We start from the raw sequence: 24128 nt of genomic DNA on the forward strand, positions 1-24128 counted from the left end.
TGTTTACCAGTCTTTTATTTATACTATAGCAAAGCTCCACATAGTTACACTTTAACCTATTGACACTTCCCATACTCCTGCTGTTTATTACTCAGCAGGATACAAAAGAATTGCATAAAATTCCAGCAGGTGGTCAGCTTGTGCTTTTTAATGTTGTTTTATTAGAAAGGAAGCAATACTGGCTAGTCACATTTATGTGCTGGAACAAACATAAATATATTGATTTATGGTAACTACAACATCATGGTGCAGTAGTGAAATGAATCTAATGAAACTTATTAAAATAGCCCCATAGACTGAACTACAGTTATGGTTATACATTACCATTTGGGGGCTTTCAGTCTTATTTTTACTCCTGCTGCCTTTTAAAAGGGATGGTGTCAACTTTAGTTTGGCTCAGATTCACATTTTGTAAATATAAACCTTTACAAAACCTTAGAGCAACTGAAATAAGTCCGCAATTAAAAAAGCCAAGCACACAGGTGTTGATAACCAACCAAACAATTCCTCTGCAGTGCTTGAAACTGAAACATTGAGGTACTAGAACCTGGAAAGTAAAATTAGCTATAAACCAAAAGTCAGACTGATTTATTGCTTTTTATTATCCACATTGAGAGAAATGCAAACAAGTAAATGAGGATTATGGAGAGTGACAAGTAAGTTGGAGGGGTTGGGGAGGCAGAATTCTCCCTTCTGCTGAAGCCCTTGTACATTGCTATGGTAATGCATAAAGAGACATTAGAGCCTTGGGTTTGGTCAGGGAAGAATTCCCACTGGAACAGGCTTTGCAAAAGGGAGCTTACCTTGCACTAAAAGGGCCCCACTGCAAGCCCTAATATAGGAGGTGTCTTGGGTGCATGAAGGTGGGGAAGCTGAGCACTATGGGGAGGTCAGGCAGTGCTCTTACCCATAGGCATTTAGGGGCTGGGTGTTGTAGCTTAGGTGGATGCCCATAGGCAGCCCAGAATTAGGAGAGTATAAAGATGGTTTAAAGTTTAAAGCCACGTTAGCACCCTGTCCCCGTCCGTCCTCCCCTTCCCCCTCTCCCCCCGGGCTGCAAGCTTGTGCCAAAAGCTTGCTCTGAACATTTAAAATCAAGTAAGTAATCTAAGTTGTTAATAGTAACCTAGGTGACTATATTTGTTTACAACACATAGTTCTTGGCTCTCCCTTTGAAGGGTTCGCCATCCCCCTCCAACCAGATTTCTAAGGATCAGATTGTATTTGGCCCTAGCACTGGTGGGTGTGTATGGGGAAGGCTCAGTTTGCATGCTTTTCACTTGTGATCCCTATGCAATGCCAGATACAACAGCAGTTCTTTTGCTCAGGGGAGTAAGCACATGAGAACGACCATACTGGGTCAGACCAAAGGTCCGACCAAAGGTCCATCTAGCCCAGTATCCTGTCTTCCAACAGTGGCCAATGCCAGGTGCCCCAGAGGGAATGAACAGAACAGGTAATCATCAAGTGATCCATCCCCTGTCATCCATTCTCAGCTTCTGGCAAACAGAGGCTAGGGACACTGTCCCTGCCCATCCTGGCTAATAGCTATTGATGGATCTATCCTTCAAGTACAAGGACTGCTCCTTTTATTGGCCCTAGGGCACGAGTCACCCCAGGGGCAGGGCAAGAGGCAGAGCCACAAGACATCATGTAATGAAAATTCACCTTGTCACTTACAACACTAATTTACAAAGGATTGGTCCTGCAGTGAAGGCACTAGACTGAGACTCAGAAGATATGGCTTCAATTTCTGACGCTGCCATGGTCTTTCAGTATGCCCTTAGGCAAGTCATTGAGGCTCACCTTTTTAAAGATGTTTATGCGTCTACAGATACTCATATGCACCTAGTGAGATTTTCAGAAGTGCCGAGGTGCTCAACTCCCATTGAGAGTTAGACACGTAACTGCTTTTGAAAATCCCACTAGGTGCCTATCTGACCCTTTAAAAATCTGTCTCTTATTCTCTCTGTGCCTCAGTTCCTCTGTGTAAAATGGGGATAATAATGCCTCCTTTCTCTTCCCCTTTCCTTTTTCTCTCTTCTCTGGTTAGATTGTAAGATTTTGGAGCACAGACCATCTTACTAACTGATTCATACTGCGCTTAACACAGCTGAGTCCCGATCTCAATGGGGGTCTCTATACTGTACTGTAATAAAATAATAACAATAATGAATCTAGGAGGATGATAGAGCTACTGTGTAATATATAGTGTATGCTAAATAATTGTAAAACAGTTGGTAAAATATAGCATTCACGGGACACAAACAGCATGTTCTCTTTTTGTGGCAATCAGCAATTTCAACTAACATGCTGTCCAAACCACTAGCATCGTTCATAAAAAGAGAAAGATTTGGGGTTTTTTAGTGGGGGGAAAAAACCCAACAGCTTTAATATTTGTTTGTTCATTCAGCATCTGCTTCCTTCCTTTTCAGGATATGTGTAGCATAGGATGGTATCTAATATTTAAAACAATGGAAGAACTAAATAAATGTAACTTTACATTTTAAATTACAGTTTTCCTCATGGAGAAGTTCTATTGAATTTATAGAAAATAATATTTCTATAGGTGTTTTGAAGCAACTTATAAAATTTCACTTCTATATGATGGTTAAAAGCATAGAAAAGATCTCATTCTCTGTTATATTCTATATGATTTAGAATATTAACTATAAAGCCATATTACATTTCTATAGAGCCCTGTTGGTTTAACTCCTCCTAAATTTTATATGCTTTTTACATAAGAGTTAAGACATATTAGAATTTGTTGTGTCTCTCTCATTGTGTTGGTTCCTTGCTGGGAAGGATTTTCAGAGATCATTTCAGGCTCAAGGTAGAAAAAGCTCTGCTCTCAATTAAGTAAAGTTTATTGGCATGACAAAGAAATACCATTGCCAAAATTAAATATATTACAGTCAAGTTATAATAGTGTTTCACAGTAACAGAGGATTTCCATGCCGTTGAGCCTGCCACTGAATTCAATGTTGCTTGAAAGCTTGTCTCTCTCACCAAAAGAAGTTTGTTCAATAGATATTCTTTCTCCTCTCACCCATTTTGTCTCACTGAAGTCAATGTGAGTTTTCCTATTAACTTCAGCAGGCTTTGAATCAGGCCCCACGTACCCATTTGATATTATTGGTTTATATCTCTGAATCACATATTGTGAGGCTATTTCTGCTGCTTTCTCACTTCTTCCAGAATCATGTCATTTGGCTGAATTTCCCATTGACATTTGGTTTTGTTTTTATTCCTCTAGTTTAGATGACATCCTAGTTGGTGCGCCCCTCTTCATGGAGCGTGAATTTGAGAGTAAACCTAAGGAAGTAGGGCAAGTTTACCTGTACTTGCAGGAAAGTGCTTTCTACTTCCGAGACGCACAGATACTGTCGGGCACTGAAGTATTTGGTAGATTCGGCAGTGCCATCGCGCATCTTGGAGATCTCAACCAGGATGGATATAATGGTACTTAATTTATATATTATATGTTATATATTATATGTTGCAAGCAAATTGCCTGCATACTGAATATGATGGTACTTCAGGTCTGAAGATGGCTTTCTTCCAACTTCTTAAAGAGAACTACAGAAGTTAGAAAATGCTTGGGAAAAAAAACAAATAAAACAATATACATGTTTGTTTTTCTGCAACCCTTCCACTTTTAACATGTAAATGTGCTATTGAAAGTGATGAGAATCTCTCTGTGACCTAGTGATTGGAGTAGGAGTCTGGCCTAGTGGTCAGAGCAGAATCAAAGGGCAGAGCCAGAGTCGTGGTCAAGAGACAAGCCTGTGATGAGAATCAGGGGTTATAAATCAGGGGGTTCAGAGGCAGGCAGTGAGTAGGCCTGGAGCAGAGCAGGCCTGAAGCAGATCCTAGAGCAGAGCAGGTTCAGAGGCCGGAAGCAGAGTAGGCCTGGAGCAGAGCAGGCATGGGGTGGAGCAAGGGGGTCAGGCACCGCTTTGGGCATAGAATGCATTGAGCTGCCACTGTGCTGCTGTTGGTACTTAAATAGTGACCTGTTGACCCTTCTGCCCCATCAGGGAGCACAGTCACTTAATGAGGGTTTATTGGGCCCAGACAAGCTCATTGGGTTGCTAGGCAACCATGCCCAGAGCCAGCTGAATTCCTGACACATTGACTAATCCTAACAAAGAGGAAATTAAGGGCCATATCCTGTTAGATTTAAATGAATAGTTCCATTGACATCAATGCTAACGCTGAATGTACATTAACACTTTAATATTGTTTCCCCTTTTTAACCCAGTCGATTTTGTTCCTCTTCAGGAACTCTCTACAAGAGGTTTGTTGCGACACTCAGCTCATGCCCAGACATGGGGTAGACTTTGCACTCTCACTGACTACTGTTCTATAAGCCATCAAAAGGAATGGGATATGCTACTCCCAGCCCCTTTGGTGCTGTTCAACAAAGGTAGCCAAATGACCGCCCAAAGTCCTATTGAACTTTTCCACCATCCCTTCAGATTGTGGGTGTGCTGTGGTGGGTGAGAGTTTTGTGTATGCCTAGAATCTCACAAATCTGTTGAAACACTTTGGATTCAAAAATTCTCCCTTGATCTGTGCATAACTCATATGGGACTCCAAATCTGGTGAAGAAATCATTCACTAGAACCCTATTACTGCCACAGCCTATTGATTTCTGCTCGGAAAGCCATAGGCTATTTTGTGAAGTAGTCCATAGCTACCGGCAACTATTACTTGCCAGCCTCTGTCTCATTTTACAAAGTTCAACTGCTTGATTCCCTCTATCAACTACAGAGTGTATCTGGTACAGTCGGCTGGTACCTGTACCCATCCCCCCCGGTTTCTCCCATTTCCTATACAATATTTCAACTTTAAATTCCAAGCTTTCCCATTGTGACCAGGAAGCTATTACTGTGGTGTTGTGAGGTGACATTACGTTCCAGGGTGGCTGTGTTTGCCATTTGATTTTCCAGTCACACACTATCCTGAAATCAGGATCCTCTCGTTGGGAAGATTCTAGTTGCTCTAGGGTCCATTCTTGCAGCCCCACCCCCCTTGTTCAAGGATGAACCAAGAACATGAGCACTAATGCGAATTAGAGGAAGGAAGGCACACTCCCCTGGAGCAACTAATTCCTTGCTGTCCTGCTTAAGGCATTGTTTGCGGACAAGGCATCGACACTGCCATGCTTATGGCCAGGCCTGTGTGTAATTGTGAAATCATAGCTCTGCTATGGCAAGGTGGTAGCTGTCCCTCGGGACTTCTGAATCTAAAGAGCCATTGGAGGGAAGCATGGTCTGCCCTGACCATATACTTCCTCCCATACAAATAGTAATGAAAATATTGTATAGATTTAACCACTCCTAGGAGTTCCTTTCAGATGGTGCAATAATTTGTCTCAGGAAAACTTAGACTTTTGCTATAATAAGCTACCACCCTCTCAATTCCCTTGTGTTCTTTTGTCGATACTTCCCTCAGAGCATGAGCAATAGCATCTGTGTCCAGTATGAAAGGGGTTTCGAAACACGGATAGGCCAAGAAAGGAGCAGTTATTAGAGCCTTATGCCACATTATACTCTGCGAACCATTGAAATGGTTTCCCTTTCTCACCCAACCTATGCCGTGGTTTTGCAATAATGGCAAACCCACAAATGAACCTTCTGTAATAGGAACAGAGCCTTATAAAACTCTGCACATCTGTGAGTGTTTGGGAAGTTGGCCAGCTCTGTACAGCCTCAATTTTCTTTTTGTCAGTGGAAATTTCCTCCTCGCTAATTGTATACCCAAGGTGGATTACCTCTTTTTGAAACAACTCACGTTTCTTTGGGTTTGGTTTCAAATTGGCTGCCTTCATCTTATCACAGACCATTTTAAAATGTTTTAGTTCCTGTTCAAATGTTTTAGCATGCACCAGATTAAAATAGACAGGCCGAGAGGGGCATGTCATGTAATACCCTCCCGTTATCCTCTCTAAGGTGGCAAACACAATTCAAAATCAACACTTTAAATGGCCACAAACATTGTCCTGCTGCGAAAGCAGTTTTCCCTTGTCTCTTGCATCCACTTCCACTTGCCAATAACAACTATTAAGATCCAGTGTAGAAAACCAGACAATGTGCTACAGCATCTAGGGTATCATCTGTTCATGGTAATAGATAAGAATCCTTTTCAAGTGACTTCATTTAGTTTTCTATACTCCAGACAGAATCTTGTGTTGCCATCTTTTTTCTTAACCAGAGCTATGGGGGAGGCCTAAGGATTGGTTGAAGGCTCAATAATATCTTCCTGATACATTTCCTTGATGGTCTGTTGTGCCTCTTCCCTTTCTGTTCCTGGTAACAGTGAGGGTCAGATTCCTCCCCTGCCCACCATCAATTTTGTGCTGCACCAGTGCAGTACAACCTATGACTCTGTTGGACTAGGAGAACAGCTCCTGATTCCTAATCAGAAAGTCTCTTGGATTGTTCTGCTGTTTCCCCAGTGTACAACACAGTGCTGCAAGAGGTCTAATAGAAATTCTGGAAGCTCACCTTCTCCCTCTTCTACCTTGTAGTTTTCTTCAATACCAGCATTAACCAGATCCACCAATTCACATTTTGCAGCTGCAGTGTCCCTTCCCGCCCCCCCACCTCGCCTTTTTTAACTATTTGCCACTTGTCGGAAACATTCAGCAAATGAACAGGGATCAGTTCTTATTTCAGAGCCACGATAGCTTTGACAGCTAAGATTGCCCCAAGACCCTGATTTCATAACAGGGTTCAACCACTCTCCAGCTTCCCTTTGCTGGAAAGCTGCCACAGCGTATAGCTGTTATGGTGGTTTCTGCACCTGGGAGCAGGCCTATAAGCCATTTATCTCACCTGGGCCATATTTTTAAAGGTCATTTCCACAGATTGAATTTGTAAGACACCTTTCCTGTTATTGAGTACACAGTTGTTAGCCATAATGAAATCCACTTCAATTACTAGCTCATTCACTAGTTCAGCCACCCAGCTCAAATTTCAGAGGTCTCATCTTCAAACCCAACTTCCCAGGTTTTGGACAGGTGCCATTTCCATTTGAGACCGATCATAGAATCATAGAATATCAGCTAAATCATCCCATTTAGGTTGTTCAGTTTTGGATTCCCTATTCCATGGCCTTTTTAGTGTGTCTGGTCTCATAACTGTAATGTTTGAGCATGTGTCAATGATTCCTGTACACATCACCGATGCTATTACACACTCAATAGCCAAACTCCAGTTACTATTGTTTAACTGCCCAGATCTAAACAAAAACTGTGGAGATGATCATTGTTCCTCCAAGCTTTGCCCCTTCAGCTTGGTGACCCACCATTTCCCAGATTGAGAGAGAAGTTTTCACTAGATACTTGTGACAGTCTGTGTTGGCCTGCCTTAAATGTATAACAATCCTTTTTATGACCAGTTTTGTCACAGTACGAGCATTTATCTGAACTGTTCTCTTTAATTTTTGCATTATTGCCAATTTCCCTTGTTTTACAAACCACATGTGTCATTTGTTCCAGTCATTCAGTGTGGTCATGAACCAGATTAGATTCCCTCCTAGCATACATATTGGACACAAAGCTGTATTTACAGGGATTATGGTGATCAGCTTCCATCATCCTGAATCGCAGTTGCTTCCTGAACTGCTGCAAGAAAAGATTTAAGTTCTGTAGCAAATCCCACAGCCTCTCAGAGCATCTTTGGCCTCCTTTCACTGATCTTGATCTGCAAGTGTATGTCCAGCTGTTTGGCAATGGACCAATTTATAGACTATCTATTCTGGAAGGTCTCGGTTGTATCTGGATATACCTGGAACATGTGTCTCTACAGGTCCCCTGCCAGTTCAGGTGGTGTTTCTACTTTCCTGCTCCTTCTAGCCCTTAAATTAAAATTATTTTTTTTAATTAAATTAATGGAGATATCCTATCTCCTAGAACTGGAAGGGACCTTGAAAGGTCATTGAGTCCAGCCCCCTGCCTTCACTAGCAGGACCAAGTACTGATTTTGCCCCAGATCCCTAAGTGGCCCCCTCAAGGATGGAACTCACAACATTGGGTTTAGCAGGCTAATGCTCAAACCACTGAGCTATCCCTCCCCCCATTAGCTGTGCCCTGGTCAGCTCACATTGGTGTCTAGCTCCAAACCACATCTCAAGGTCTTGAATCAGGTTTGGATACCTCAGTCTCTTTTGGGGATAAGTTCTGCAGCACCATCAGAGCTGGGCCACCCAAGCTGGCTGCTAATAAACCTCCTTTCTGTCCCTCTTCCTAGCCATTCATCTGAGCTAGAATATTGAATTGACACAAATAAGCCTCCCAGGGAGTTTTGCCCACAAAGATAGTGGGGTTTTGCATCACTGGTCCCGACCTCTCTCTAGTTATGAACAGGATAGAAAACTGCTGTAAATATCTGGTCTTACCCAAGTCCTTTGGCTGGCTCAATGTCTCAACAGCCTTCCACTGTGGTCAGTGACCCTTCGATTTCCTTCTGGAGCTGAATTTTTAGTTCAATAAATCCTTGCTGCAGTTCATCTTGGTTGGCAAATTCCAGATTAGCTAAAGCTTGCTTGCTCTCTGCTATATTGTGGAAAAACCCATGGCTAATGGTGTGACAATCAGGGTCCAGACAACCCAAGGAGAAAACAGGGGGATCTGAACCCCAAAGAATAATCAATTGAATCAACTGATTGTATCCAATGTTACTGTGTACAGAAATATGTTCAGTAAAGTCTTTAATGAAAGCTTGTAACTTGATAGTCATTATGAGATATGTTTGCAGACTGTGGTTATAAAGATAGAGAGAGAGAACTCTGCTCATAACCTGTACTACAATGTCAAATACACCTTGCAGGAGCGAGGGGCACAAAACGAGGAACAAGTAATAATCCATTGTAAACCCAGGAAAAGGCAACAATGGGCCATGAAAGTTAATGGGAAGACATTAAGACAACAGGATATCCCCACTTTGAATCTTTGTAGTGACAGAAGGAAAAAAACCCTGAAAAAATGGAAGTGGTTTGAAGTGAAAGGTTCTCAGTAACTGAAACTGAGGGACAGTCACTTAGCAGGAGCTGTCTGTGAAACGCTGAATCCCCTGACAGGGGGCATGATGAGAAATCGTTCTAAGGCAATAGGTGACTTGTATTAGAAAAGGGACTGTGATCTAATTTGAAAGTTGCATCTTTGTTTATTTTCTGTGTAACTTGTATGTGTTTGTTTCCCCTTACAATTTCATATTTCAAGCTGCGATTTTTCTATTAAATAAACTTTTTGTTTATTTTTACCCCAAACCTATCTCTGTTGTGCAATCTATGTGGAGTGTGTCCCTCAAAGGAAGCTAGTGCCTGGGGGGCTCATTTCACACCTTCGGGGATGACAAGCCAGAGAGAAAAAGGCCGAGAATCTGGTAGTTAAGAACTCGGGTGGATGGACTTGGGGAGACTTGAGACTGGAAGGGCTGTTGGGGTCACCTTGCAAGGAGTAACTCGGCTGGTGGAAGCCAGGGTGAGACCTTGTGCTTGTGGGCATGCTACTGTGTTGGGTCTGAACCAAAGCTGCATAGCATATGAGCACCTCTGGTTACAGGGCAGGTGGTGACAGAACCTTATTGGTCTGGGTTATCCCAAAACACATCACAAATGGCAGTCAGGTTGCTGATCACCTGATCAATCTCCTTTACCTTTCAAGCCTGTATGGGTTTCCCCATTCTGTCCAGGCACTTGGTAGTTGCTGCTGCTCCAATAGAGATCTCATCTCAGTCTGCAATCATCTCTGAGCTCTTCCTGCAAAACCTCCAGCTTTTGTTTTAGTTCTTGTTTTAAATCCTACTGGCCACTTTTGATTTCTGCAAGCACTTCCATTCTTTGTTCCGACTTGATTCAATAGGAATACCAGCTCACAATCTCTCTCCTTGGAAACTAGATCCCACTGTTCAGAGCAGAATTGCCCCTTTTTGACCCGAACGGCTAGTCAAAGTTTGGATGCCTGTGGGTGTTCCAGCTGGGAGCAGAAAATGGTGATAGGTATTTCTTTGAAGCAGTTTTGTTTATTTACAAAGAATGTACAAAGTCCTGTGTATCTGAATACAGAGGGAATCAAATAACAAGAAATAGCTTCTTTTGCTCACAGCTTGAAGAGCAGTCTTTTCCGCCAGCACCCCTGACCCAAAAACCTCTCCCCAGGTTTCTTCCAGGGTCAGCCACATGCTTTCAGCTGCTCCTTCAGGCTGTCTCTCTGACTCAGTCTGTTTTTAGGCCTGGTCTCCCAGGTAATTAGGACGATTTCACTTTGTCAGTAAGGGCCATGAAAAATCCACATCCCTGAGTGGCGCTGTTAAGCTGACCTAAGTCCCCATATAGACAGTGCCAGGTCGACAGAAGAATTCTTCCATCGATCTAGCAACTGCCTCTTGGAGAGGTGGATTACCCACACGGATGGAAGAACCCCTCTCGTCGGCCTAGGTAGTGTCTACACCAGGGATCGGCAACCTTTGGCACGTGGCCCGCCAGGGTAAGCACCCTGGGAGGCCAGGCCAGTTTGTTTACCTGCCGCGTCCACAGGTTCGGCCGATTGTGGCTCCCACTGGCAGTGGTTCGCCGCTCCAGGCCAATGGGGGCGGTGGGAAGCGGCGCGGGTCGAGGGATGTGCTGGCTGCCACTTCCCGCCGCCGCCATGGGACTGAAGTGGCAAACCGCGGCCAGTGGGAGCTGCAATCGGCCGAAGTTGTGGATGCAGCAGGTAAACAAACCGGCCCAGCCCGCCAGACCTGGCGGGCCACGTGCCAAAGATTGCCGATCCCTGGTCTGCACTGAAGCGCCACAGCCACGAAGCTGCAGTGGCACAGCTTTGCTGCTTTAATGTTTTAAGTGTAGGCAAACCCTTCTTTTCTGTCAATTCCCTCACCCCACACATCCATCCAGTCAAGCCCTCGGCCCACCTCGTGCTAGTTTCTGGATAGACACTATTAGGCTTTGTTTTGGATATTTCTCCTTAACTGTCACTTACAACTGGCTTAAATGGAGAACTCATTCACACATCAGGCTTAAAGAGGTTTTAACTCAGCTCATAATAATATGGATTAAAATGTAATATGATGTTTTTATAAATGTATTTGATTCAATACAGCATCAGTTTAAAAGGAGGTGTTCTGCTTCTTCCCCAGTTGTGTACATGAGCTGATTGAGGTTCAAAGAGATAGAGTATCTTGCTCACAGTCCCAGCTGAAGCAGTTGTGAGGCTCTCTTGTCAAAAGTGCCTAGTTGCCTAACTCCCATTAATTTGTGGAAACTGGGCACCTTAGGGCATTTGCAAATTCCACTAAGTGCCTAGCTGCATTTTTAGGTGCCTAAATACCTTTAAAAATCTGTCCTCAAGTCTTTCATCCTGTCCATCGGACATTATTTTCTCCATCCACTGACCAAGGCTTTTAAAGTGGTTAGTGATTTGGGGTTCTAGCTCGAGACACTTTAAAGGGCCTGATTGTCAGTGGACAGGTGCTCAGCCCTCTCAAAGAAACTTAAGCTAAGCACCCAAAATCTCTTGTCATTTTGAAAATCTTGGTCATTGTCTTTTAGCAGATAAACTCACACAGTCTACTTAGTCATCATGGCTGTTTCTTTGTTTTTTGTACCTGAAAAGTAGCAAGGGAGGGTTTGTTATCCATAACCAGTATAAATTCTAAATAGCATCTGGCCCTACACCAGTTAATACAATAAATTCTCTTTCAGGGATCTGCTACTTTCATGAACTGCTCCAGCTTATTCTCCTGGTTTATGACATCCAGAGAGTGCCTTGAGTGAATTACAGCTTTGCATTCCCTGTGGGGCTGTCTATTATTCTGTATTTATCTCTTCTCCAAAATACTCCTCAAAAGCTTTTTTTAAACTATTTATATATATTTTTATATATTTATTTTTATTTGTCATGAAAACAAAGGGGATGTTTCCCATTTCATGGTAAGGTGTTTTACATACAAACCAAACTGATCTTATGCCGTTACTCCACTTCATTCCTGTTTTCCCTTCTGCATCCTGTAAAGTTGGCTGTTCAACAATGTATTTTTTTGTCGTCAATGAATTTTTTTTTTAAGCTGGAAAAAGGACAAACCACAAAGCAGAGCTTCTTAAAGAGCTGCTGCTAATTAATTAGGTGATGGAGAAAACAGGGAACATCACACAGTGTATGTTTAGTTTAAACAGACGAATGTAACATTAGCCATTATTTCAGTCTGAGTTTGTTAAATCTTGTTGATTACTGTAAAAACATGACAAAGGAAAATGTGCAATTAATAATAGACGTGTGTTGCCTATCTATTGCAATGTGAAGGCCCTTTCATATGAAAATAAATTCATTACAGCTATAGGCATGAAAGTTTGAAACACTAAAGCACTATTAAACATTTTTATGTATTTGTCTTGAAATAGAATCTATGCAATAAAGAAAAACTGATTAAGCCCCAGCTCTTGTTAACACACAACACAGGCCCCTCTGGTCTACTTTCCCTGTTGGAGTTAATTCTGTCTTTGTTTTAACGTTGTCAACTCTTTTTACTCTATTGCAGACATTGCAATCGGTGCACCATTCGCAGGAGAAGACAGAAGAGGCAAAGTGCTCATTTACAATGGACACAGGAATGGGTTAAATGCTAACCCTTCGCAGGTTCTTAATGGAGCCTGGGCCTCACAGTCCATGCCTGCGGGATTTGGCTTTACTCTAAGAGGAGACTCAGACATAGACAAGAATGATTACCCAGGTAAGATTTTTCCATAAGAGAGGGAATTTCATACCTTCATTCTCTGGAAAATGCATCTAAACTGTTCCTTGTGGAAGGCAGAGGTCACAATAAAGAATAGACAGTTTTTTGTGTAGTTCTAGCAATGCTTTCCTGAGAACATAAAGTCAGACAAAACAAATACTCCTTTTCCTGTCAAGAGACATCATCAGAAATGCAAGGGCTTAAACAGTTACATTAACATAAAACATGTGAAGTTTACAGCAAAAAGCTTAACCCTTATTCCCCACTCAACATTTGAATGCACTCATTCCTACTGAGCTTATAGGTCTGCTCCATGCTGACATTCTTCCTTAATTAAAACCATGTCATGTTATAAGGGAAGAGACTGACTTGGTTGTGTTTGCTGCTAGTTGTTTATAGCTGCTGAACTACATATATAGGTTCCTAATTGCTTTTGACCTCATTACAAAAAGCAGAGAGAATACAAAAAGATTCCATTCTTTGAGTCACAGATTTGATTTAGGTCTTTCCATGACCTTATTCGCACTTTGTTATACAGATTCTTCCTTTTTAATTTTGTTTTGAATTTTTATTAACAATGAATAGTTTTCAGACATCCAATGGTATTTATCAAGATTACGCCACTACTGCATGCTTTTTTTCAGTGGAGTCCTTCCAGCTTGGAGCAGCATTCCAGGACCATATGCTGCCTAAATGTACAATATCCTTTTAATCTGATGCCATTCACTCCTTCCTCTAGGATCAGTACATACAAGACCATACTATTTCTCTGAGTCAAGATTGAGAAATCTCTGAACGTTTGCAATATACCCAGTGTCGTGGAATGTATAGCCTTGGTGTTGTATACTGTTGAGCTACCGCACTAATACTTGCTAATGCTTTAGGTTTCACTGACTCTTTATAAAGTTATTTTTCTTAGCTTGTCTTCCTTAACTTATATTATTACAACTAGCAAAGTTAGTGACCTGAAAGTTTGTGTTATTAGCTGCACGATTTTGATAATTAAAGGTGACTTGCAAAGAAAAAAAAAGAGGGTTTGTGAGACCTTTTTGGCTTATTTGTTCTAGGTAAAGAAGGCCTGAAAGCTATGGGATTTTTGTTTGTTTTTAAAAGGGGGATTTTTTTATGCTGGAAATTCAGGTCTTGTGTGCTCTAGAAAACGCTGCTTGAAAAGCTGGATAATGATAACGTTAAAAGACTCAAGGGAGAGAAAGCTGAGCAATTGAGGGGAAGGGCTTTGTAGTCCTGTGTCAATTTTTGTTTTGAATTTTTGTGTTTTGGGATTCTTAACTCTCATTCAGTTTCAATAACTAATGGGCTTTTGGGGCATTATTAAAATTTCAGCACCATGAACATGCTCTGAAACAGCTAAGATGCCCCCCAGTAAAACCAGGGAAAACAAGATTTTACATTCCTGGCATTTCTAAGTGTGGGGGGGACACTTTCAAATCTTCTCCTTTAAATAATATAAGGAAGGAGGGTATAGACCCAATTAAAAATAAATATCCTTCACAGGGCATTTTTAAAGCTGAATGGGGGAAGTTTGGGTACCACACTTGGATCTTCAGTTCATTTGAGATATTTCTTTAGCTTTTCCCTGACTTTCACTTTTGGGTTTTGTGCTCCTACCTGAAGAATTCTATTGTAGAATGTGTTTAGCATGTGACAATTTGGTTTTTGTTTTGTTACAAGGGTGAGTTGTTTGAGAAAAAGACTTACTAGTAACTGTGTTTACCATAGGCAACCTCTCCTTCAATCCTACAGTTACCTAGACTGACAATGTTGCAAAATCCACCTCCCAGAAAATTATAGGGCAAAAAGAACTGTCAATCAAAGAAGCAGTTCATCCACTCCTAAATCCAGAAAGACCTAAACTGTTAAATAATATTACAACATTACCTTGAAAATGTCAAGTTGGACAGGGGAAGTATTTGTTGCCATAAGCTGCAAGAGACTAGTCAATCTAATTTATAGAGACTAATATGTGGAACAACCATGCGTGTGCCTATATAATTGTCACTGGCCAATAGCTCAGCCTTCTTAGCTCATGAGGCAGGTACAGCCCTGGTAGAATAGATCTTTATTCATGTGTACAGAATGTCAGAGGTAACCTTGTATTTTATAATTAAAGCACTCAATAGGGAGGCATGAGGCTTTCAGATCTTTCTATCCTGGAACTAGACACATAGAATGATGCTTCCAAATTTCACCTATTTACCTCTGTATTGAGCCTAATAACTTCTTTGACTAGAGCATAATTTGTGTTTGGCTAAAGCACATGTTCCAGAAAGGCTTCTGCCAATTAGTGGTGAATAATTGTGGATAAATCTCCTGCACTGCTTTGAAAATCTCAACCGTAATGCTTGAAAGTTCCCTATTTAATATCAAAAGGGTTGAATCTTATTTGCAGAGAGCAAAGATTAGAAGTACTCTTAAAAACACCTTTATTGGTATAAATACAATGTGTAGATATTAAAGATGCACTTTTCCTAACAAAACAGAAGACTACTGAACAGCAACTAATCCAATTTGTCTATTTTCCTCCAACACTGTCAGCACAACAGATAGGATGGCTTTCCCTGCTCGTTAGCAATCTGCTCAACATAATGGCCATCTGTCTTCAGCCAGCCTGATATAGGCGCTGTCACTGTTAAAGCTAACAGAGCACCATTTTCAACTTTGTTAAAATACCGGAACGTGTCTAACCTATCAACAAGGTTTTTATTATTAAACATGGCCCTTGGACCCCATGTCCAAGGAAGTGATGCTATCAAAATAATGCTGCGTGTGCAGAGAAATATGGAATAATCTCATAACTACTATCATTTCACAGCAGTTTGGCTTTTTATCTTAGAATAACTTCAGATGACATGAGCCTAGAATTATTCCTTTATCAAAAGGGACACTTGGTCATGCAAGGCTAGATTGTGCCTTCTAGGCACAGCCTTGGTGAGGAACTGTACTTCAAGGGAAGCACTGTTGATATCCCATGGCAGAACACCTCATAGAGCTCTCTGGTGCAGAGGGGAGTGTTCAAACTGTTACATCTCTTTACAGGTGCAGCATCCCACCCAAGTGACACAGGGCAGAGCCACCTACTGCCCATTGCTCCCAGCCCCAACAGAATAACTAGGAAGCAGTCCCTGTGCTCCACTGATGCGAGGACAGCAATTTTAGCCAGCACTTGCATGGTCAGTGCAGAATTGGGGAGGGCTCTTTGCTGCACATCCACACAAGAATTAGGCAGAACCTAAATCTTAGTTTGTAAGGCTGACAAGAGAAAGCAAAATAGAGGGAAAGAATGCTTCAAGTAGATTGAAATAGATCCACATCCTTCAGACAGATTCTATTTGTTCTTAGTACACCTCTACCCTGATATAACGTGACCCGATATACACGAATTCGGATATAACGCGGTAAAGTAGCGCTTGGGGGGTAGGGGGGGCGGAGCCGCGCGCTCCGGCGGATCAAAGCAAGTTCAATATAACACGGTTTCACCTATCATGCGGTAAGATTTTTTGGCTCCCAAGGACAGCGTTATATCAGGGTAGAGGTGTAGTACAAAGGAGGTCAGTTTCATTAGCTGCATTTTATAGATGGGGAAACTGAGGCAGAGGGGAAAGTGACTTGCCCAAGGTCACCCAGCAGGCCAGTGACAGAGCCAGGAATAGAATCCAGGTCTCCTGAATCCCAGTCTTGTGGTGTATCTACTAAGTAACACCGCCTCTCCTCTGTGGCTGGATTCAGAAATGAAACCAGAACACTTCAGAGGAAGCAAATAAGCATGAATTCTATTGCATGCTCCCATGACTTTGGCAGTTTATCATTTGTAGAACTGAATTCCCCTTTCTTTCATGCCTGAGCACATCAGACTCTATTCACACCTATGCCAGGACCTTCAGCTGAAATGTTGTGAAAGAGGGAGATTGTTTAACTGTCAAAAGAGACGGATCATGATGCGAGCTATTTCTGCTTCTCCATATGATTATTCAGGGAGAGACTCTCCCATTCTGCCAGATGAGAAATCAAAGAGTCTTGGGCCTTGTTTGACTGAGAGATTTGATGTACGAGGCAGGATCCAGTATTGGAAGAAAACAGACTGGTGAAGACCTTTCAGTGCCCTCCAGTAGACCAACTATTCTTTTCTTCTTCCATTCTCCAAGTCTTCATGCTGTGTCTTGATGGAACTGGGGTCCAGATCCTGATAAGCAAGTGGAAGGAAGGTGTCCTTTATGAGTAATTCATTCCATAGCTGCCAGTAACCACTGCTGATAACTAATAACTTCATATTGTCTCTGTCTCTCAAACTTATTTATCATCTTTACATCTTGTGTTCTTATATCTTCTGGATGGCCAAGCTGGAAAGCAAAAAAGAGAAAGAATAGACTTGGCACTAGAGGCCTGACCTCCATGTTTCCAGATAAAAAAAGCAGAATGGGGAGAAATTAGATAGGCTGCTGCTTGTCTAGTCGTCTCTCTTGACCATTCTTTTCAACTACTTGTTTTCTGGTAGGTGAAGTTATAGAGACAGATTCTAACCTCATTTACACTGGTATATATCAGGAGTAGTAGCTCCATTGACTTCCATTCAATACAGTTATATTGGACTTAACCAAGTCTAGCTCAGGAAAGAGGGTAGGGGATGTGTGGTGGACAAGACTAGAAGATGTGAAAAAGTCTATTTAACAAAAACAAAAAACAAAAAAAAAAAAAAAGAAAAGGTTATGTGCAAATATAACTAAAGGAATTGTGGGTGAGATTTTTGTGCTGTGCTCCTGAGAGGTGCAGCACACAACTCACTGATAGGGGAGGGGGAGCTACATAGCTTTAAGCCATATTTGCACGCGGTCAGTCCTGGGGCTGGAGCGACCCCCTAGGGTAATTTAAGTAGTCCTGGGAGTCCAGCACTGCCAACAATCTCTGCTGTGTTCTGTGCAATGACCCTGCCCCAACATATTCTTCCTGGTCCCCACCCCACACGTGGTACACCCCCTACACAGAGACGATTCTTGGGAGGCAGCTCTACATATGTTTTCCACAGTACCTGCATCAAGGGAATCATCCCTTGACTAGGGATGGGCCTTCAGGGGCCTGTGAATGTGAGTGGCCTCCTCCCAGGCTCCCCCTCGTGGCCTCAAAGCAGCCCTGCAAGTGACTCCTCTCCCTAGTTTCCCTTTTGGGGCTCCTCAAATAAATTCCACCCAGACTTTTTGTCCAATAACGCTCCTTCTTCTAGGGCCTAAAATATTGGCATAATATAAACTCTAAATAAAACTCCAAGTCCCAAATTAAAGTCCACACAAACAAAAGTTTCTCTTCCTATTCCCAGACCTTCCTGCCTGGGGTCTTTGCTGCTTTGGTAGACCACTCCTAGGCCCACCTGGCTGCAGTATTTTCATTCTTAACCCATGGAGTCTGCTCTTCCTGGCCCTCAGCCTTCTAGGCTCAAACTCTTAACCTATAGTCAAGGGTCTCCTGCTCACTGGAGCTCTTCTGCAGTCTCTGACACAGTTTCCTCTGGTTGCTCTCCCTAAGGATCCTCCCTTCCTGTAGCTTCCTACTTCTCTTATAGGGGAATCACCTGATCTCTGCTCAGGTGTGCCTGTTTCCTAACTAGGTTTTTAGTCCTTAATGGGGCAAGCCATCCTGTTACCCTTTACTCCACTCCAACCCTTTTATGTGCTGTAAAGGAGCTGGAGCAATGGAGCAGGGGTGGGAATCCCACCTTAGATCTGCTTTCTGAACTCTGGTTTATTTCATTTCTTTTTCTTAAACAGAGTAATTCAGTTTTGACAGATGCAAGAGAAATCCATAAATGTGTTTAATGGAAAATAAATTTGTTTTCTTTTGCTTCTGGTCAACTGTTCAAAGTTGATCCCTGTTGAGTGCTCAGGATCAGTGATTATCTAGGTAGTGGTGTTGTACAGCCAGCTGGTTCATCTACAAGGCTAGCTCTGCACTACAGACTGCTTTTGGTGGTGTGTAGTGTACATGTAGCTATATGTTGCAGTGAAAAGCAGGCTGTGTCCACGCTGTAGCATAGCTACAGGTGGCAGTGAACGGTTCTGGTGGGAGGAGATAGTGGGGGAAAGCGTCAGCAGCTCCCTGCTGCCAGAGCCTTTCACTGGGTGAGAAAGATTCTGGCAGGGGGAGGCAGCTGGAAATGGCTCAGCCTTTCCCAGCTGCCTCCTCCCTGCCAGAAGTTTTTCCCCTGCAGAAGGGAAAGGCTCCAGCAACTGGGAGCTACCAGAATCTTTCCTCACTCTCTGCCCACCCCCTACCAGCCCTCCAGTCCCCACTGCCAGACTCTTTCCCTGAAGCAGGGAAGGGCTCGGGCAGCAGAGGGCTGACAGCTTTACCTCCCTGCCTCCCTGCTGCTGGAGTCTTTCCTTGCAGTGGGAGATGCCTGCAGCAGCTGGTAGCACGTTTCCTCACTGCCCCTCTTGTGCCGGAGCCTTTCCCTGCGGTGGGGAAGGTCTCCGGCAGAAGGGAGCTGGCGAAACCTTTCCCCGCAACCTCCCGGCTGCTGGAGCCTTCCCCTGCTGAGAGAGTTTTTCCCTGCAGTGGGGAAAGGGTCCAGCAGCAGGGAGGCAATGGGACACTACACTGCTAAAAATTGTTGTGTTGACCGGGAGGCACAGCTTCAGTGAGTAGAGAGCAGGTAGGGTATGTACTTACATAAATACCCGAACCTTTCGGATATGTCTGAACTCTGATCTCCTAAGCTGTGCCTCTCTGCCTACACTGCTATTTATACCCCCGCTAGAGGGACCATGCAGGTACATACACTACATGCCACTGAAAGTGGCGTGTAGTGTAGACGTAACCTTGTAGAACTCATGCATTTTCAAACTGTATGGTTTCTGTCTTCACACCATGGCATATGTTGAGTCACTTGCTGGCTATTATAGCTGAGCAAATAGTTTATCATGAATAACTTATTCAGCCTGTTTTCTGCCAGTGGCATTTCCTCAAGCAGATTGTGGCGTCTTCAAATTTATTTGTCATCCACAACTATTTAAACAATTTTTTAACAAAGTAGATTGATGCAGAGCATCTGTGTGTGTTTATTGCTTGGATAAATTACACTATTTGAACATGTGTATAAGTAGTCCTCATTCATCTAGGTTGTCCTTTTGAAGTCAGGGGTCTTTTCTACTCAAATTTACCCCAGTTTTATACTGGTATAGTTCTATTGGGCCTGATTATTCCTTCTAGCTAAGCTCTGGTTGGGTCAGCTTTCCTTATTCTGGGTGCAGTTATTATGTTAAAGATTGATTTATATATAGTATAAACGATGTCTCTAGAAACATTTAACGAAATGTTATCACAAGGCTGTGATAATCAGGCAAAATTCTCTCTAAAATTCAATAATCCAGTCTAATCTTATTAAAGATTGAGTCTTTAACAGTGCCATCTGCTAAATGCATTAACTTGAACAGCAGGAAGAAAAGCCTCAAGTTTCTTTCTTAAAAGCTGGGATTTTTCGTGATATACCATTTGTTGAACATAACAGGCAGTGTGCCAATAACATCACAGCATTGTAGTCTAGTGATGATTATATTCTGAAGTTAAGTCAGGAGAGTTACAGAAGACAAAAAATGAAACTCTGCATCAACTTTGATGATAGCTGTACAGTGTGTGAGTGAGAACGGGGGAAAGGGATTCTGCAACCAAATGGAGCAAACTAAAGTGCCTATAGCAGATATTTGGCTTGTATCATATTGTTGATTGATTTAATCACTTGAAAATGCAACAATTTCCTGAACATCTCATTTTACAGCAAATCAAATGGTGGTATACATTTATATTTACAGATACACTGTTTTCCAAAATGCTCTGGGAGATTTAAGGAACATCACAATATCATTCGTTCAGTGGTGCTCAGGGGAAATATATTTATCCCAGCCAATAACAGGACTCATTGAAGAGATAAACATTAAAAATACTCAAGAAGTGGATAGTTATAGGGTGGAATGAACAGAAACAGTGCCTCAGGAAGTCAGAGAAGGGGGTTAATTCAGACCTCAGGGGAGAGTGGAAGTAGACTAGCCAGATGCAGTTGCTGATATTATTAAGGGGGTTGCTGTCAGAAGAGCTGAGGGGAGAAAGGAAGTTCCCCCTGAAAGAACCATTCAGGACCTTGTAAGTGACTGGGTCAGAAGAAAGTGCTATTTTTGCAGACAAAGGTTATTTCTGGCTATAGGCTGAGTTTTTCATGGGTGTTGCCTGGAACAGATCATCCTCTGACCTTTCTTTTGGTCATTGCTGTAGTAGTAAGCCTTTTAAGGGACCTTTTACTTTGGACTTTTGAGACTAAAGAGAACTGGCTGATAGAAATTTAGGTCAAGGAACCCTAAAAGAGGGAAATAAATCTACCTTACAAACCTCAGGCTCCATGGGGTTTCTTAAAGGGATGGGATCAATTGAGTGAAACAATAAAGACAAATATCCACAAGGAGGTATAATGATATACAATTTTATATACTATATACTTCAGATATACAATTTTTTCTCCATTTTAATAACATTTTTCATTTATATCAAACCTTTACTCTCACGGGATCCCAAAGACTTCCCAGTTGCTATGCATATTGTGTCATTAAAAGGAAGCTTCTTTTACTAATAGAATACACAGATTTATTTCTTAAACTGTTGATAAAATACACCTCTACCCCGATATAACGCGACCCGAGATAACACGAATTCGGATATAACGCGGTAAAGCAGCGCTCCGGCGGGGGGGGGAGGGAGAGGGGACTGTGCACTCCAGCGGATCAAAGCAAGTTCGATATAACGCGGTTTCACCTATAACACAGTAAGATTTTTTGGCTCCCGAGGACAGCATTATAGTGAGGTAGAGGTGTACTCATAAAGGGTTAGGAACTGGTAGAGCCTAAAAGTAAACATTCTTATTCTCTGTATCCTGATATGTAGTACCATGATGAGAGATGGCTTAACCTTTGATTAGCTCACTCCTGGGTGTCTCATGAGCAGAATGTAGGCCATTTCTGTACAATTTTTCAGAACTGCAGATTGTATTGCTAATTTTTGGCTACTAATCCAGGCTCCAAGGCAAAAGATGAGACTCCAGGCCATAACTTAGGTTTTCTGGAAAGACTCAAGGAAAAGGGGATTCTCTAAGCATATCACTTGCTGCTTGGTGGTGTGTGGAAAAGTCCCTTTTCAAAGTTGCTTTGGGCTGGATCTTGCACTGGGTGGAAGGAGATATTACTAGAGGGGTGGCTGCCTGCTTAGCTTGATCCAATCTAAACATCACTCAGTGAGGCTGGAGATGGAGATGAGCAGCCCTGGTTGTCTGCTTTTTCCAGAACTTTACTGTTATGCTTATTTCCATAGCATGGATGAAGGCTCACTCCGCTGATATTTCTATACTGGAGCTGGAGGTGTAATTTCCAGCTCCAGGAGACATACCTAGCTCTGATTGTCAGAGGGTATGCCTGCCCTGTAGTACCCCCTGCTGATCCAGTGTGGAGCTGCAGACACTCCTTGCCTCATTTCCCCCTCTTTCTGGGCGCCTTAAGGACTCCTCCAGTCCAAAGGGTGTAAGACAACATTCCCCTGCTGGGTTCTACTTTATTAAATTAAAATAAACTTGAAATAAAGTCTCTCAGGCTCACAGAATTGCACAGCCCTTCTCCTTTGGGGGTGTGATTCTCAGTTCTGGTTTGTAGTCTTTCCCTTTGGCTCAGGGTTGCACAGCCTTCCTCCTTGAGGCCTGTAGTCTTGGAGAGCTTCCTTCTCTGTGAGCACCTCCCTGGACCTGAGCCCTGATGGCCTTTTATCAGGCTCAGGTGCTCATTATTCAATTAACTACCTGCTTAGATAGGCTCATTCCCCTTAAATTAGCTTGTCACTTGTAAGGGGGCCCACACTCTCCTTTAAGGGGCCAGCAACCCTGTGATACCACTAAAACTAGAAGTGTAGCCATAATGGCACCAGAAGTGGGACAGGTTAGCTGTCCCAGTACAATCCCATCTGAGATCCTAGGTGAGCCCTTGGGATAGCTTGCCTCTCCCGTTGCAGCTCCATGTCTATTTTTAGCATGCTAGCTCAGTTGGAAATTATACCTTCCAGCTCCAGGGTAGACATAGCCAGCACCACTGCACAAGCCATGCCAAATTTCCATCCCTCAGTATACATCCTATCAGATCTGGCACATCGATGGGGAAAGGGATGCTGGTGGAGGTGTCAGCTCACCTTCCCGAGCCTAATGTGCCTTTCTCTGCCACGTGTGGTTGCTACTTGTGTATCTGTCGATCATCATGTCCTGTAGCTCAGCAGATGGACTTTTCCTTCTCTTTACCATGTAAGGTCTTGCAGAATTAAGCCCTTTATTTGGAGCAAAATGAAAATCAGTCATGGAAATAACTAGGGTAGTTTAATTTCTGCAGTACCCTTTGAATTATTCATCTGCACCTTTACCTAATTTCATGTACGGAGAGCTTGTCTCAGGACTAAGTTCTGTGAATCCCTCCAGTTTGAGTTTCATTCATCTAAACTGAAGAGTTCTGTTGTATTAATTTAGATGCAATATATAGACCCCAAGAGTCAAAGGTCACTGGGTCATAACCCAGTCACAGTTTTAAACATTAAACAGTTTTAAACAAGGTTTGGGATTTTGCTATACAGAGACCTCAGAGTGCTTAGTACCATGGCAAACACATCATTAAAAGTCCTTTTAACTTTTTATTGAAGATACAGAAAAGAAGGAAAAACAATTAAAGCATTTGAAATGTAAAGTATTAAATAGGGCTTTCATTTTAACAATATCCCTTGTTCCCTTTCCCTTTAGCTGGAGAGAGTTTATGAAAGGTTGTTTGACAACCTTTTAGATGGCATCAAAGATGGTAATAGCTATCCTTTTGGGGACAAGAGCAGAAGTTAGTTGAGATGGCCTGGAACTGTCATTGTAGCTGTTGTTAAAGTCTGATCCTGTTACTTAGAAGACAAAACACACACAAAAAGGGAAAGAAAGGTAGAAAATGGAGCTTCTGTCTCTGGTGTTGACTTTCACTTGTGACCTCACTGCTGGCGAAACACATGGTCTTACCAGCCACTCTGAGACCTGGCAAACTTGTACCGGCATTGGGCTGGTTAGGGCATTGCTTTTAGTTGCCTCTTTCTGGTCAAAGGCTCACAACAGGGTTGCAAAATATGGCCAGCTAAGCCAGTCTCTTATTAAACAGAAGGCAAAAGGAGAGAGACAGGAAAGAAAATTAAAAAGCTGGGAAAAGAAAAGGACACACATGGCAGAGGACGGGGGTGATAAAGTCCCACATTCCAGGTGGTGGCTGTGATTTATCTTAAGCCATTGGAGGTGTCAGTGCCATTTGGGTCCCTCTCTCTGGCCCAGTCTGGTCAGGA

The 24128-nt window shown here is 42.6% G+C and overlaps 1 protein-coding gene across 1 annotated transcript in view; it reads left to right on the forward strand.

Moving 5' to 3' along the window:
• ITGA8 (integrin subunit alpha 8) overlaps nt 1-24128 on the forward strand; it is a 177324-nt gene that overhangs the window by 39118 nt on the left and 114078 nt on the right. The window contains exons 12-13 of the mRNA XM_008169686.4: nt 3257-3462; nt 12546-12737. Of these exons, the coding sequence (XP_008167908.3) occupies nt 3257-3462; nt 12546-12737 (398 nt within the window). The remainder of the gene's footprint in view (nt 1-3256; nt 3463-12545; nt 12738-24128) is intronic.

This window comes from Chrysemys picta, chromosome 2 (genome assembly GCF_011386835.1).
Source record: "Chrysemys picta bellii isolate R12L10 chromosome 2, ASM1138683v2, whole genome shotgun sequence".
Classification (NCBI taxonomy): Eukaryota; Metazoa; Chordata; order Testudines; family Emydidae; genus Chrysemys; species Chrysemys picta.